The sequence below is a fragment of the Mchenga conophoros genome, linkage group LG20 (genome assembly GCF_057382185.1).
Source record: "Mchenga conophoros isolate Kocher_MC1m ecotype Shallow Benthic linkage group LG20, M_conophoros_male_GT1.1, whole genome shotgun sequence".
Classification (NCBI taxonomy): Eukaryota; Metazoa; Chordata; class Actinopteri; order Cichliformes; family Cichlidae; genus Mchenga; species Mchenga conophoros.
In genome coordinates this window covers 35,989,953-36,007,215 of record NC_140545.1, presented here as the reverse complement: position 1 = coordinate 36,007,215, position 17,263 = coordinate 35,989,953, and the positions used below count along the sequence as shown (strand labels likewise).

Genomic DNA, 17,263 nt, shown 5'->3' with positions numbered 1-17,263 from the left:
TTTTACCATGTACAACACTTTGGTCGACCTGTGCTGTTTTCAAATGTGTGGAGAGCTGTTCCTGAACATACTGAAAGGACAGAGTTCAGTTTGTGCTGAAAAATAAAGCTGCGCATGACAAACATTTACTCAGGTTCGTTGGAGCTGTACAAACTCTGTCATGTTCATTTCTATGTATGTTTGCACATTTCATTAAATTGCTGCACCGAATCCAAGAAATACAGAGAAATGAAAAGTGGTCCAAGACTTTTGCACAAGAACTATACAGAAATACAATGAAATGACTAATGTGGCAGTTTCAGCCCTCCAAATATCCGTACATCTGTTTCAGAAAAATACTCAAAATAACATTAAATCAGTTTTAAATGAGCTAATATACATGATCTCTTCCTTAGTGTCTGTGTGGAGTGATCCAGGGGAGAGATGTTCTGCTTTGACAAATCTAACAGGAAAAGTGCAGGTGAGCAGGTGCGAGACACAGTCAGCAGACGTCCGGAGCAGGTTTCTACCAATGAAGCACCGCTCACGTCAGAGCTGCAGACACGACACACATTTCTTCATTACAGCAACAAAGAAAATCACTTACTGTTGTCTTTTGTATCTGTGTCCACGGGAAGCAGTGAAAGGAGAGCAGAAAGGAAAGGTTTACAGACTGAACAAACACATGCTGGCACATTCTTCATGCTGTTCCCCGAGCGGGACAAGATCTGCTCATTAACAGGATTTTTATTAACAGTGACAACATCTCAGGGATTTTATCTTCCTTCTTGGTTTTCTGACTCAGACACACTGGCGTCTCAGGTCACTTTACATCCATCTCCTTATTTTTTCTTCCCCGTGTCTCCTTTTCCTTCCCCTCCCTCCCCTCTCTCCACCTCCCCCATCGTTCTCCTCCTCCTCCTCCTCCTATCCTTCTCTTCTTCCTCTCCTGCCACACCCAGAAAGAAGATCGTTTACCGAAGGTCAGACTGAACCTGATTCCTCCTCTGACTCCCGCTTCCCCTCCTCTCCTCTAGGAGTGTGATAAGCCTGCTGACCTTTGACCTTTATCTCCAGGACCAGAGGTTATTCTAACCTGATTGTTTGGATTTATATTTGTGCTTAGATGTGTTCGAAAGTTCCATATCTGACAGGAATAAACACAGCACCAGAGCTTTACTGAACTTTACTGTGCAGGAACCAAAGGATCCACCTTTAAATGGCCCCCTATCAGCACACGTCACGTTTCTGGTCAGTTCCATCAAAGGTTTTTCCTCAGATGCCTGAAAGGCGAACAGCTTTTTGTTGGAGTCTGAGGTCTGTGGTGACGTCGCAGTGGTCAGAGTGAGCTTTGGTCCAGAGGTGCTCGAGGAGACAACCCTGAAGGAGAGTTTGTGGCTACTGCAGAGCTCTATGATCTCACAGACGATGTCTCCCGGTGCTTTCTTTTTCTCTCTTCTTCTGTCACCCCTCACTCCACAACTGATGGTTCTACAGGAAGTTTTTTCCTGTTAAAAAGGAGTTTTTCCTTCCCACTGTCACAATGTGCTGATCGTATGGGGAGGGGTTGATTTTCACAGCATACTGTGGGGTCTTTGGAGTCTAAACTGTCTTGAAGTAACTGTTCTTGTGAGTTGGAGCAACATAAATAACCTGAACTGACCTGACGTCTCTGCGAACATTTCAACCAAACGCATCAAATGTTGAACGTTACGTCTTGACAAAGGCTAAAGAAAAAAGAAATCCATAGTTCTGGTTCTTCTCCACAGCGCTGCATCAGAGGCTTGTGGGTAGTTTAGACTCCTCCCCTGATGCCTATGAAATAATTCAAGTTGGTGGCTACAGCAGAAATCTACTGACCTGATACTTAATTTCAAAGAGTAATGATATGATTAGAGAAGCCAAATGTGGAAATTCTCCCTCATACTTCCCAGCCCTGTTAATTCTGAGGAAATGGTTTGGAAATATTTACTGGAAATGAAAAAACAAACACTTTCCAGTGTTTCGAGTGTGTGATGTGTGCAGTGGAGGAGGGAGTACTCACAGCTTTCGGGGATGTGGATGGCTCCTTGAGCAAACGGAGGCGTGGAGGAGAGGAAGGACAGAGGGAGCAGGAGGAGGAGGAGCAGCGGGAGGGCGGGGGAGCACATCCCCCTACAGCCCATCCACCGACTCTGTGACACACACATCTTTCAATGTCCCATCAAAAGTGATGCAAGACACCCACACACTCATCAACACATAAAGAAACACACACACACACCCACGCACACCAAGGCAGACACACACTCCAGGGACCGCCCGGAGCTGAGGGAGAGCTGAGAGGAGTAAACAGCAGTAAGTTGGTGGGTGTGTCTGTTTCCTTTACAGCCCAACTCCGTCAGCTCCACAAACGCTTCTTCAGGAGCTGGCTGTGGGGGGAGGGGGGGGGGGTGACCCCGAGAACAAAGAGGGATAAGAGGGGAGGAGAAGAGGAGGGGAGGAGGGGAGGGGAAAGAAGCAAAGACATGGTTAATTTGACCAAAACATAAATCAACAGAAGACAAATATTAATGTATTCCAGAGGGGGGAAAGTTTGACCCAAAATCACATCACGATGAATCCACGGCACATCTGTGACGTTGAGAATAAATTCTAAGATTTAAATTCACTTTGGGTTTGAATTTAGTACAGAATCCACAAAAATCTGAGATAAAGAACAGACAATACCGGGTCACCTCGATAAAGTCAAGATCAGATCAAAGCAGCAGGAAGCAGCTTCTCCACTAATGACATTACAAAGAGAGATTGAGTGTGTGTGTGTGTTTCTGCCACACTCGCCGCATTTCCATTCATCTCAACATCTCCTCCTTTGTCCCTGCCTGGTGACTGAACACTGACCCGTGACAGCAGGGGTGTCGGGGGGTGAAAGCAGACACAGATGGATCAGGCTTTCTTTGCTGCCTCGACATGAAGGCCAAAAGAAGAACCCTCAGCGCTCCGAGTTTGGCCACATTCTTGTTTGTACTTGAAGTTGGGGATTACGCGCTCCTCCTCTGCGAGCTGATCAGCTGAAACTAACAGCCAGGCTAAAAATAGCCGATTGTGCCACTTCAAAGCCATGAAATCAGGCTGCGGCTCCATGTATGGGAATACTTTGATCAAGCAAAAAATGAAAGAAACTGAGGGAGATCCCTCGAATGAGCCAAACATCTGTGACAGGTTTTCATGCTAAAGCCTGAAACAGTGTTTCCTCCACTCCAAACCATTCATGCCTCCAGGAAAATTACTGTAAATGCTCCTGATTTATTTGGTATTTGGTATAAAAAAGCTCATTGTGCAGTTTTTGCATTTGCATGAATCAGTTTGTTTGTTTGCTAACAAGGACAAATCCCAAACAAGCATTTTGTAACGCGTCGTGAGACTTTCACCACCGGGGGCAGCATTTTATCTTTGGGTATGTTTTTATATCTGTTCAGGAGGCTCTGCCTTTAACCAGGATTATTAAAGCAAATAGGTTCTTATAACTTTCCTGATTCAATTCAACACTGAAGTACAGCCTGCACCTAACTTGACTTAATATCCCTTTGACACAGTACAGAGATGCGTTGAATATAAAGTCAGTTGCCTCTTTAGATTCTTTTCACAACTTTATGTAATTTTTTAAAAGACAGGAAGTTAGAAGAAATAACTGTAAATAACAACCTGGAGTCATAAGAAGACAGTAAGATAGATTGTCCAAGAGTTCATGTCACTCCAACGCGCAGATGAAATGTCGTTTTCACCAGAGAGCTGAGAGGACGCATCGCTCATGGAAGATGAATACAAAGAATCGAATAGAGCCAGTGTTGCTGTCAGTGTCTAATTGCACTGATGGATGACATATTGCAGATGAACAGTGCCCTGGGTCTGGATGACTGTCCTCCCTCATTCACTCCCTCAGTGGACAATTATGGAAATACAAGTTTTTATACACTGACTTTATGCCTGGTGTGATGCTGCAGCAGCTTAAAGATGCTCCGACTGTACCGACTCCACGCTGACACACCGGAGTGAGAATACTAACAGACAGGGAGGGCAGAGGAGGTTACAGGAGGTGTCATAACTTATCAATCTGTGAGTGTAACCACCAGCAGTCCTCCGCCAAGGCCCGTCTCCGAGGCTTCTCTTAAAGCACACACATGGGGTGAGGGGCGAGGAGTGACAGCTGGCTAATGTAGACCCCCTCCAACATCTCATAATTACACAACCTGTCCCCAGCACACACACAAACACACACACACACACTGTCTCTTTGTGAGGATCCAGGTGTTTCTGAGCACCTCCACAAACACAGAGAGGACACAGACGTGACCCCCGTTCAGTTCCTATGACTGTCAGAGTCTTATTCTTCTAGTTTTTCATTGTTATCACTCATGATTACACACACACACTCACATCTGCCCTGCGTCACGGTCACTTAAACACACACACACACACACACACACACACACACACACACACACACACACACACACACACACCTGCTCCCGCCTGTCGGGCTGCTGCTGTTACCTGCCGGGCGTATTTTCAAAATACATGAGCCAAATGGCACAGCGGGACAGAAGGTGTGTGAGAGCCTGTGTGTGTGTGTGTGTGCGTGTGTGTGTGTGTGCGTGTGTGCGTGCGTGTGTGCGTGTGTGTGTGTGCGTGTGTGTGCGTGTGCGTGTGCGTGTGTGTGTGTGTGCGTGTGCGTGTGTGTGTGCGTGCGTGTGTGTGTGTGTTTGTCATTTCGTCACTGATGGGGGTGGGGGTGGGTCTAATGATGTAACGAGCTCAGACAGAAAAATGAAACAGACGTAATAAATGACGGGTGAAGAAAACATCCCAGCATGCTCCACTTCCTTTAATAACAGCAGCCTCGTCCTCAGCATGGAGGTTTTAAAAAAACAGAAATCCATGATCATCCACAGAGACTTTCTTCATTTAAATATTCATGGTGCTCCTGCTGGCACTGACTTAAGGAGGGGGCGGAGCTCGTTAATGAATCAAGTCTTAATCTAAAGGCGCCTGATGGAGGGTCGCCTCCTTCACACACTCTGAGTCTTTATTGAGGCTGCAGCTTAGAGCTGCTTGACCTCTGCTGACAGGAAGCTCGTTGAGTTGCTGTTGCCGGTGCACAATGACATTAAACGCACCGTGTTGTTCGCCTCTCACCGATTCTTTGTTATCCTGGAAATTTGACACATTATGACCACTTGAATTAAATCAGCCGTGAGAGCACAGGAAGTCCATTTAGGATTTAGAGAGGAAGGACGAGGAGGAAGAGTTTCAGATCTGATTAATGCTGCAAGTTTCGGCGCCCTGCGTGTTCACGGCGCAGTCTTAGATTTAAGAAAACACAACATACCACACATTTGATCACAACTGTATATCAGCTGCAGACATGAATGTATCAGGCAGGAGGGGACTTTGCAGGTTTTATGGTGATAAAGCAAAAGTTAAGCTCCAAAAATTTTATTATTTGCTGTTTTTTCCACAGAAAACTAAAAGTGTTAAAGTTTTCTTCTGACGTGGAGCTCTCACAAACTGGGATGGACATTTTCTTTGATTTAAGAGAAGTTTATTAGTTGCAGTGTTGGCAAATTCACACTGTTACAGCAGCAACGCGGACACCGCAGGAATAAATAAATAGAAAGCTTTTGGTCTCTGTATATTCTTCCTATAGTCATATCTTACATATGTTACAGAGATTACCAGACCCCAGTCTGAGTGTTGGGTTGCCAGCTGAGTGCTCACTCTCAAGAATGAAAATGTTTAATGACTGAAAGCCCAAACAGGACATTTTAATAGCTGCTGTTAATCTCGCAGACCGCAGTAAAGAGGCAGTTCATGCCCTGTGGGCAGCCATGTTTCCGTTCTGTGCCGGTTAATATTAAACATACTGTACCAATTTCCTCTCTGCGGCCCCCCTCGGCTTCTTCAGGGTCCTGAGCCATCCCAGAGAACCTGAAGGGCTTCAAAAGGCAGAGGCAGGTGGACCCGCCCGTCCACAGGGAAGCCTGAGGGGAGGAGGGGAGACGGGGCGGGTGCAGGTGGAGCAGTCTGTGGGGAGGTGGGAGGGGATCGGAGAGTCAAAGGGAGGCGATGCAGGTGGACGGATGGAGAGCGACAGAGCGAGAAATTAATTCATTGATAGATTCCGATCTGGAGGAAAGAACAGGGACGTGTGGATAGAGAGATTAAGCAAATGCTGGGAGGAGAGGGTACTTCCCTTTTAGTCTGCACGAAACACACACACACACACACACACACACAGGTGTACGGAGATGAGGAAAGAAAGAGCTATTCCCATGTTGTCCCTCCTATTCGCCCGCATGACCTAAATTCACCCTAAATTCATTATTCATTACACATCTCACATTTACTACTCCATCCACACACACACACACACACACACACACACACACACACACAGACCACAGAGCAGACAGTCTATAGGTGAACTCTGCTAAGTGTGTGCGACAGTCTGCAGATCGAGCTGCTGATGTCCTTCACATCAGTCCTCATGAATATGTGATGAAGTGTCATTTTAATGAAGCACCACTGAGTTAAACGTGCTGCTGTCTCTGTGTGAATAGCAGGGGGGATGATATGTATCAGACATCCTTTCTCTGAGAAATGACATTTATATACTGTTCATGTGCAAAAGCAAATATGTTTTTAATGAAGCATAATGCACCCGGATTACAAAGAAAGCTGTTAATGAACAAATCTGCCTCGCAGAAAATGTTATCTTCTAAAGGTGAGGTAAGGATCACTATCTTGAATGAAGAATGAAAAAAATAATCAGCATACGAACTTTCCATAATTTAATCTAAACCTAGTGTAACAGCATCAACACAAACGTCAATGTCAGGAACCGAAAACTGGATTTTTTTGAAATGTCCACAGCAGACTCTAAAACTCCACACACATCACAAAACGCTACAAAGCATTTTGAATCTTTAGATTCTTCTGTCATAATTATTTGTCAAAGTGTGGGTAAACTTCCTGTTAGCATCTGAGAGGAAACCTGAAGACTGAAAAAATGAACCAAATTCAAGCTGCAGTTCCTTTAACAGCCACTGGAGGCAGACTCCAGCTGTGAGTCCGTCCCATAGACTTGCATGTTATAACTGTACAGCTGAAGTTTGATATATGGTCATCTCAGGCACAGTGGACCCGCCTGCTCTTCAGGCCTCTTACTTTTAATGGGTTGTACCCAATCAGAAGAAATTTGACTCAAAGGGGGAGGAGCTAAAAGGGTTAGGGTTAGGGGGTTAGGATGAACTGAGGCTCTGTATAAGATAAAGAAAGATTATTTTGAATTTTCAATCAAAGCTACTTTAGTAGAGTCAAAGCCAAAACATTTGGAGCTGGCTTTACTTTAAGAAGATCACTTTTTACAACTTGCTCTACTTTCCTCTTGTCTGCGTGACAGCTCCTTTCTGCAGGTGTTAGAGAGGAGGCGTGGCTTGTTAACACTCAGCATCACTGGTAACACCTGAGCCCAGCATCCAGTGCTCTAGAAAAGTCCTTAGAGCTCCTCTTTGAGCTCCTCTTTTGGACTTTGTTTGCTCCTTGGTTTATTGTCTTGCACTAAATCCCATTGCATTCAGCATTGACAGTACTGACTGCACACACCATAAATTAAGAAACATTTTAAATTGCTTGTTTAATTTAAAATAAACTCTTTCCTAATTGACATTTCTGCACTGCTCTCTTCCTGTAATGGCCGTCTGTGACATCAGTGTACAACAACAAGTCATTTTTTAATTGAATAAGTGCAAAAAGGTCATCTGATGACTTTAGTTTAATCTGATCTTTAGATGTTGGTGCAGAGCAGATGTGACAGTCAGTATGTGGGTTTATTCCTCTGAACCGCAGTGACTCAACATTTCTCATGAAGAGGCTTTGGCTCTTCTCCAAGCAGCTTAACAGATTACAGATTTGTAAAGTTTCTTCACATGCAACCAGGCACAAAGTACTCAAGTGCAAATGTCCTTCGGTAGACGATGAGCACCGAGTGTGGCAGGCACTTCCACAAAACCCTTTGTGACTGAGTGAGCAGAGAGGTCATTTCTCTCTTTCCCAACATGCAGAGCACAAACAGATTTGCTGAAAATTACAACAAATTAAAAGAAAAGAAAAAATATGTTACTGGGAAAAAAAGAGAGATCTGAAAGTGATGTTCCCTCAGTTCCACGAGCTGTTCGTTCTCGTTTGCGTTCCCCACCCTTACTCCCCTTTTCAATTCTTTAACTTCTTCACTTCTGTTTAGTAGATGGGGATCTGCCAGGCCCGGGAGCCGTTGTTTTCACCTCCACCATCTTTTTTAAGACAAGCAACAAACTGATGGGACGAGGACGGCCAGGTCTGACCAAGCAAACTTTAATAAGAGCCAGAAAGAGCGACTCAGACCTCAAACTCATCAGGTCAGTGTTCCCTGAGCTCACAGCCACAGGTAACACCACCTGAGGCCTGCAGACCAAATTTAAGGCCCATCTCCACTGGCTTCATTTTCTTGATGTGCTAATGTTTCACACTGTGTGCGGTGACAGCCACCGAAACAGATTCAAATCAGCATCAGTGACGAAACTATGACTGTTTTCAGCTGCATATTTTTACTCTATAGCTCTGAGTCACAGTTCACACTAATCACATTGATCAGTCTTATAGCAGGCCTCGCTCAGTTCATCCTCAGAGGGAAAGGTGGAGGATCTGTTGTAGCTCCTCCCCCTTTCAGATCACTTCGTTCTGATTGGCTCTGTGCCAGAACATAATAGGGTTGTCCCCTGTTTATGACATCATACAGATCCAAGAGTAGAAAAAACTGAACCCAAGTGTTTAAATGATTTCTGAAACATGAAGTGTTTTTCTTCCTGTCAGTCATGACTCAGCTGCTGTGCATTTGTCAGCTTTATGATGCACAGATGATGTCACCATCAGCTCTGTCATTTACAGGGATGACCTCAACTCGAAGGATGTAGCAACACACACACACGTCAGTGTTAAGCTGTCTTTGTGTTCACATTTTAGCAGACTGGGATTTCCCCGTGGAAGTGGAGAGATGAATAACTCAATAATCACGAGGAGGTTTCTGACCGACTACAAAGCTCCTCCGCTGACAGGCCTCCCACCACCCGCCGTCTTCTTCTGTCTTTGCTTTGTTTTTCCTCTCTGTTTGCAGCTTTTCCTCCTTCATTACTTTTGTTCTGCCATTCTGTTTGTATGGATCCTCTTTCTGCCTCCACACCAGCGACATGCCTGTAAAACAGCTCCAGGCGATGCTTCACCATGAAAACTCTCCTGCCTTATCAGCCTCCACCATGAAAGAACCACGCTGCAGCAAAGGCAGAAGCATCCACCCCCCCGTTAATGGAGACACCGTAGGCTTTGAAAAAACAAGGTTGTGATTTCTGGGTGAAATGTTTTAGCCAGGCTCAGTCTGTCAGTCCAGGCTCTGATGGAGTGCCTTCATCTTGATCCCCAAGGAGAAATCCCACCAACTTTGCTGACTGTGCAGAGCTCAAAGGTCAAAGTTCATATGAACCAATTATTTTTTAGTATAATTTGTAACCTAAGGGGCTGAGGGCTCATGGGCTGAGGTGAAGCATTTAAAATGAAGGCTGATGTTTACAAAACAGAAAGGTGATTTCTGCCTCCTCCTGATTTTAATCAAATAAATAAATTAAACAATAATAACAAAGAATAAAACCTGAAACAAAACAATCAGAGAGAGAAATGTTCAGCTCATGACCCTGCCCCTCAAAAATCTACAAACGTAATGTTTTCTTTAGTGTCGACACGGACAGTATCAGTGTGCTGCCCAGCCCCCGTCTGTGGCACGACGTGAACGTCCGCCTTGGCTGAGCTTCCTTCAGGTAGTACCGGTAGATGTATATCAGGGTTGTTGAACTCCAGGCCAAGAGGGCCGGAGTCCTGCAGGGTTTAGATGTGTCCTCGATACTTCACAGCTGATTTAAACGGCTAAATGACCTCCTCAACATGTCTGAAGTTCTCCAGAGGCCTGGTAATGAACTGGTCATGTGATTCAGGTGTGTTGACCCAGGGTGAGATCTAAAACCTGCAGGACACTCGAGGTCTGGAGTTTGAGACCCCTGATGATAGAGAACAGTCCTCTTTGACAGCAACGTTAGAGGATTTTCATGAATAACTGCTTCATGTTTCTGGAACGAGACGTTTCAGACTTAAAGGGAAACAAACATCTCCTCAGAATTGGGCAGCCCACCCGAAAAACAGGGTTACAGGCAAGAGTATGAACATATTTTTGATTCTAGGCTTTAAGTATTTCACTAAACAAATGTTAGACACACCAGGCTGTCAGTCCTGAAGCACGGCTTGTTGTCCTGCAGAGGCAGAAAAAGCAGCGAACGTTTGTGTTTGTTGAATGAAAAGCTGGTTATCAAAAGTTCCTGATTATTTCTGACTAATCACTTAATTGACGAAGCATCTGAAGACATGCGCGTCTGTCACACAGCTCCGTTGTGTTATTTCTGTGTATTTGCCTTTCAGATGGGATGTGGGGAGTCGGTCCCGGAGCTCAGCCCGACGCTTTTCACATTCAAATGAGCTCTTATTGGTGTGACATTGTTTAGTCACCTCTGGATTACCTCCGCCCTCCTCCAACAGCCCACCCTCCCACGCACACACTCCGGCAGACACAAAGCCGGCACGTTTGTTTATGATTTGCGTTTCTCTCCACGAAGGCAAACGAAGCGACACAGGCACGAATAAATTGCTCATTAGTGACGGTATGCTCCTGGATAAACAACGGCTCCCGCGCTGGGTGGCTTCCCGGCCCCGCTGGAGTCCATTAGATTTAGCTGAGGGGTGAGTGGCGCCAGCTGTGAGAGGCCACAGTGTGACAGAGCGCTCGGGGCGGTGTATACAACACCCATGGCCACACATCTATCACTGCCTCCACCCAAATCAAAGTAAGTGGTGGCGGTAATGCACCATTTTACTGTTTGCCAACAGCCAACAAACACTATAAAGAAGGAGAAGAAGAAATGAAAGTGAGGAGGCAGCAGTACTGTTCATGTGTTTGAGAGAAGAAGTCTGAAACATGTTAACACGAAACAGGTCGTCCGAGCGAGGGATGTTACATCCTCTGATTCAACAACCTCTCTGGTTAATCTGATCTAATCATTTTCACACATCCTGGATTAAAACATGGAATCGGCGGCGTGCGGCCTCGGCCCTCGGCTCAGCTGCGACGTCAATCAATACCTCACATGATCATGTGTCACGCGTGTGACGGGCACACTTAACTGAGAGCTGTGAGATCAGCAAAGACCGCTCTCCCACTTCTTCTCTGGTTTCATTCTAGAAAGAGGCGATAAAAACATGGCCGACAGAGGAAACGCCTCAGTGACATCATCGGCTCAGACACCACCGAGCTACAGCTGTGACTGCCAGCAGCACAGATCCTGACCTGCTCCAGGACTTTAGGTAACGTCAGCGTCTGATTGCACGTTTGCCTCACGTCGACCTTTGAACCTTCACGTTTTCCTCGCTTTGCTTTGTTTTCATTGGAGGATTCATTACTTGGGTTTCAGATCGAATCGGACTTTATAAACGTCCGTGTTAGGGTTAGGAAGAGGCGGGAATTGGGTTAAAATGTTCTCCTTCCCAACAGTGTGTGATGCCAGCGGGTGCTTCACAGGTTTATGAGACCTGACAGACCTGACTCACGCTAACTCATGCTCTCCATCACAGCAGCTGTGACGCACAGTAGCTGGTTCAGGAGGAGTGAGCATATCTAACCACCAGCTCGAGTCTTTAGCTGCTAATGCTCCCACAGGCTAGTCCGTCTGCTGTACAGGTAGCGTACCTGGGTTTATCGTTGGACACGGCTGCCTGTGGCCAAAACAGCGAGAACACTGAGCTGAACAAACGAGCTGAAAGTAGCGCTCGTGGAGCTCAGGGAAGCAGTGAGTTCATGGTGTATGCATGAAAATATGAATCCCAGCAACGACTGAGATCACAGAGGTTTGTGTGTAAAGATCGAAAGCATGGCTGTAAAACTTTGTGAGGCCCAAGGCGAAACAGAAAATGAATCCACATTATGGAGATAAGCTCCACTTAAATGTTCTCACCAACACACACACATTATCCTCAGTGGTCCCACACACATCCTCTCTTGTTTCCACCACATCCTCCCACGCACTCCCACCCACTTACACCACAGCGAGCCAGCGGCTCTTCTGACTCTGGATCTTTCTTCTTCACGGCTGATGATCCACTGAGAGCTCAGACTCACAGCAGCCGCAGACACATCACACCTAATCCCTCCTGGCAGGTAAAAGGCGCTACGCCGGGCTTTGATTTTGTCTCAACATAATAACCTCATCCTGTTGATGTGCGAGGTGTGAGGTCACAGCCAGCAGGTGCTCGGGAGCATCGACGAGACAAAGGTGAATTCGTTTGAAGCGCGGAGATGAAGTCACACAGAACACGAACGGACGAGTTTCTTTAACAAAGATGAAGGATTTCTGCAAGCTTAGTCTGGGTTTGCATTTCTTTCACAGATATTTCACACAAACAGCTACAACCTTCACTTGATTATTAGCCACTTGGTTCAAATAAAAACTTCATTATGAAACTAAAATTAAACTAAATTACATTAGCTGTTCATTTAGCAAGCGAGTGAGTTAGCAGGTTCATCAGAGTCATTATAGATGCAAGGACGGAAAAGGTGGTGCTAAGAGTATAACGCTGGTTAAATTATACACGTGCTGCTTTTACACATCAGGCAAAATAGATAAGGAGACTGCAGTGATGGTTGCACTGGATCACGTGTCTCCCCAACACGTCTGTGTCAGGGATGCAGATCATGTGTGAAAACAGCAGCGAGTCACAGACGTTACAGCCTGTTTGCACACAGACAGTAAAAGTGAGTTTAACACACTGTTTGGTTCACAATTATTTCATTTTTGCTTCTTTTTGAGTCCGGTTGAACTTTACTGATGTGCCAGTAAGTTAATAACTTTAACTTATCAGCGTCTACCGTCACATCTCTCCGGCTCCCAGCTACACCCCTCCCAGGTGGGAGATCGCATTTCCTCTCAGAGCCTCGGTCTTTATCTTCTCCTCTTCTTCCTCCCTCTGCAGCATCGTTTGTCTCTGCTCGCCCCACCCTGAGCACGCAGGAAGGAAGCTTTAAATTAAAAGGAGATTTGACGTAAATCTCTTTATTTAATCAGACAGAAAAATGTCAATTTGGTTTGTGCACGCACTTGTGTGTGTGTGTGTGTGTGTGTGTGTATTGGCAGTCTTTCCCATCCCTTTCCGTCATTCTCCCATTGCCATGGTAACCCCCTGACTCCAGCAGCACACAGCAATATTTCCTCTTTTCCCATCCCCCAACACTGCCCCTCCTTCTTTTCTCCCATCCCCCACTCCATCCCTCCACACCTCTCCCTCGCTTTCTCTCCGGTGCCACTCCCTACATCGCCTCAACTCACCCCTCTCTCTCTCAGTCACACACAGACACACACACAGACACACACAGTTTCTCTTCCCATTGTCTCAGTTCCCACTCGCGTCTCCTCTGCTCAACACGAGTGGTCTGCAGTTTTAAAGCAGCCGTCCAGCTTTTGGGAAGCTTATTCCCTCCTTTTGTGCAGGTTCTTAAAGTGCACACACACACACACACACACACACACACACACACACACACACACACACACGCACAAATATAGCACAAATAAGGTGACAGATGGCAGATGGTGAGCCCAGGAAAAAGTTCTGCCGTCGCTGCAGGTATGAGGAGATAAAAGAAAAGCAGCAGGAGCTGAAATAATGCAGAACATACTAAAGTATCGAGAAACATATTTCCTCTTCCTGAGCGCTCATCTCTTAAACTGAAAAGCTTTATTTCGAGTACTCGGCGACTGGAGGTGCAACAGGATTAAACTCAAAAATGCAAAGAAATGTTAAATTATGCAAAGATAATCGTGGATTAAACGAGATAATTCTGCAGCTGTGGGATGACACGGACGCTGAGATTTAATCAGACATGAGGATTATTTTCATCACTTATTAACTTTGGAATTATTTTCTTGATTATTCAATTGTGAGTCGAATATCAGAAAAATCAGACAAATGCTAAAGATAACATTTGCGTGCCACAAAGATGAACTTTTACTTAAGGGCAGTGATGAACCAATCAGACATTTCTCCATCATGAAGCATGTTGGTGACTGAAACCACCTAACAGTGAATTCTGGGGAAATGAAGACGATATGACGGCTCAGTTTATCCCCACTGAACATATTTATCTTTAGAACGATCCAAACGTTTCACTTGGAACAAGTAAGAACGACATTAAGCAGAAAAAAAGCGGAGCAGAGCCTGGATGCTGTGGTTTCCTAACGCACAGGCGAGCTTCTCTTTGGGCAACAAAGTGGCCGATGACCTCACTCCTCTTTATTTCCTGTAGGTCACTGTGGTCTATAAAATCTCTCCACACCAGCATTAGCAAACCACGGATATGAATATTAGGTTTTCCTCTTTTTTGCGGTGGAGTGTGAAAGAGGTCACAGCAGGTGTGACTGATCAGTGTTTACTGGCTTTGAATGAGTCACTCTTTGTTTTAGTGAAACAGACTCATCTGTGAGCAAAATGAACACAGGACAGAGTCTGAGCTCCACTCAGTGTCATAAAGATTAAGGGAACGGACAAATGAACGCGTTTTAGACCACTCGAGTTTTTCTTCTGTTTCTGATTAGACTATTTGGGGATTTTATTATTTCTTTTAGAAAACTTTTTTAGAAAACTGAAAAAGTGCCTGAGATGATGTTTTTAAACCTTTTTCCCCGAAATCTCCCAAACATTCAGTTTATTATCAAATAAAAAAAATGAAAAAACGCTAAAAACCAAAAAACGAGGCGTCCTGTTCTCGACTATATCAGCTTTGTATGAGTCACACTTTACGCTTCCTGAAACTCAAGTTTCACTTTTTAAAGAGAAGTTTTGAACACAAATGGATGTTTGTTCTTTATGACCATTTAAAGCTCTGACATTAGAAAAAACTAATGTTTAGTGATGCGAGCGAGTGCAGTCTGAGGCTCATGCACCATCACCACAGAAGATACACGACAGGAAATATATGGTAAAAATTATCCTTTGATCAAACCAGTTTTGCTGGTTGGTGAGAAGCATCAGATTTATGTCTCGTATTGCTCATCTTCTGGTCAGGAGACTGTATGTCATGTGACCTTTGGTCCACCGAGTCACTGATCATATTGTTTGTCTGATATTTGTCTGATAGAGTCTCTGTGCTGGTGGTCACGCCATGAATGGACTCTTGTCATGGATCAGCTACACTGCCCACAAAAACAGACGCATTTACTCCACTGTATGTGTGTGTGAGTGTGAGAGTGTGTGTGTGTGTGTGTGTGTGTGTGTGTGTGTGTGTGTGTGTGTGTGTGTGTGTTAAAGCCAGTGAAGTCAGATTAGCTGCTTCTGAAGAGATTAAAGCCCCAAACACAGAGGGGCTGTTAAAACCTGCCTACAGGCTCTAATCCGGGCTAATGGACGCACCCCCCAATCTCCACACACACTCGAAAAAGGAAGGAGGAAAAGATGGGAGGGGGGTGTTAAGGGCATTCCTTAATTTCTAAACACAAAGACCTCATTTGTTGAGGGTAAAATGGAAAAAAGGCGATGTGGAAGAACGAAAGGTCAAAAGAGAGGAAAGATGTTTCGAGGGGGAGGGAGCGGGGGCGTGAGAGCGAGATGGATGAAGATGGATGAGAAATGCCACAAAGAGAATCACAGACGACACTCGGAGCAAAGACGGACAGAGGAACTGAGAAAGAGCTAAATTCAGACTAATCTTATTTTCTGAACCCAGACCTCCATCTGACCTGCGGACCTGCGGCTGAAACCTTTTAGTCCAAACTGCTCATTCTTTGATCCACTTGATAGACCTGCTGGGACAAGACAAATTCAGGTTGTCCTCCCAGTCTGCATGCTAACGTAGGGATGTAGACACCGAGGCTTGCCCGAGGGCCCAGAATTACTCTCAGTAACAACTTCAGTCAGAGCGCTTTTAAACAGGTTTAAACAGTCTCCGCTAAACAACCGCATCGTTCCTCTGACATGTTCTGCATGCAGAGCTGCTAAATGCTGCTCGGGACGTCAGAAAACGATTAATGGAGAATATTTATGTGACAATATTTATTTATAAAAAGTCACAAAAAGTTGTGGAGAAACTGCCACAGAGTTTACGTTGATATTATTTTCAGAAATGTTGCGTAAAGTTTAATTTTTTGATGTGTGAAGAGTCTTTACCCATATCTGTAAAACTGATGATATCATTTTTACCTCAAACACTCCAAAGATCACACGTCTGGATCAACGCTTCGGTAAATGTTTGCTCCCAGCCTGGAAACTGTGACAGATGTTTACAGATGGGCCACATTTATGCCACTTGTTATATCTTTGCCCTTTTCATAACCTCTTATTAGTATATTGATCTTGTAAATGTAGATGAATAAACACGTCATCATTTTTGTGTCATAATTCAGAATCCAGGTTGATCAGATAGAGGCTGTCTGAATAATTTCAAATGCTTTTAACTGTATCAGGTGTGTCAGGTGGGCGAGTTTGCTCCGTCTGGATGAATAAGACTCACACAGGAGGCTCAGTGTGTGCCACATTGTTGGACAGCACCGAGCGCCCAGCACTCGCACACTCTGTAACTGCTGTCAGCTTCATATCATTTCTTATCAGCTGGCTCTCTGCAACGTACGGGTTGGTGTCATTATAGAAAACTATATTAAAGAATTTAAAGTGTCATAATGTTTGGATGATACAAAAGCAAAAACACAGAAATATATCGATGAAGAAGTGATTTAATCACCACGTCACCAGCGGCGCACACAGGGTTAGCTGGTTTAATTTGGGCGTTTTTCTGTCAAAAATCAAATCAAATCAATGTTCTGCAGATATCGTTCACTTAGTTTCATAAATGTTGTCGACATTAAGACAAGAGGACAGTGAGTGTCAGTGTAATTAAAAAGAGCTGCTCCTAATTTCAAGAATATATATGTACTTAATTTTTATTTTATACATTATTTAATTTAATTTAATGTATTTCATTGAGGGTAAAAACAAAAATCTCAGAAAGGCTTTCAGAAGAAAAGACGGGGAGGTTATGGTCTGATTGTGAAATAGAGAAACTTCATCATCTGCACAACTTAATATCATTAAAAATTCAGCGATCCGTCTGCAGTGAGGCGCTGCACACAGA

At 44.7% G+C, this 17,263-nt stretch overlaps 1 protein-coding gene across 4 annotated transcripts in view; it reads right to left on the bottom strand.

Annotated features, from left to right (window-relative positions):
* LOC146551333 (neural cell adhesion molecule L1.1-like) overlaps positions 1-17,263 on the bottom strand; it is a 47,633-nt gene that overhangs the window by 26,816 nt on the left and 3,554 nt on the right. For 2 of the 4 annotated variants that reach the window (XM_085258848.1, XM_085258847.1), the window contains 2 exons: positions 2,024-2,390; positions 587-601 (listed from right to left, as the gene is read on the bottom strand). In XM_085258848.1, coding sequence (XP_085114974.1) covers positions 587-601; positions 2,024-2,168 — 160 coding nt within the window. In that variant the 5' untranslated portion in view covers positions 2,169-2,390. The remainder of the gene's footprint in view (positions 1-586; positions 602-2,023; positions 2,391-17,263) is intronic. The other 2 variants (XM_085258849.1, XM_085258850.1) reach the window with 1 other exon arrangement.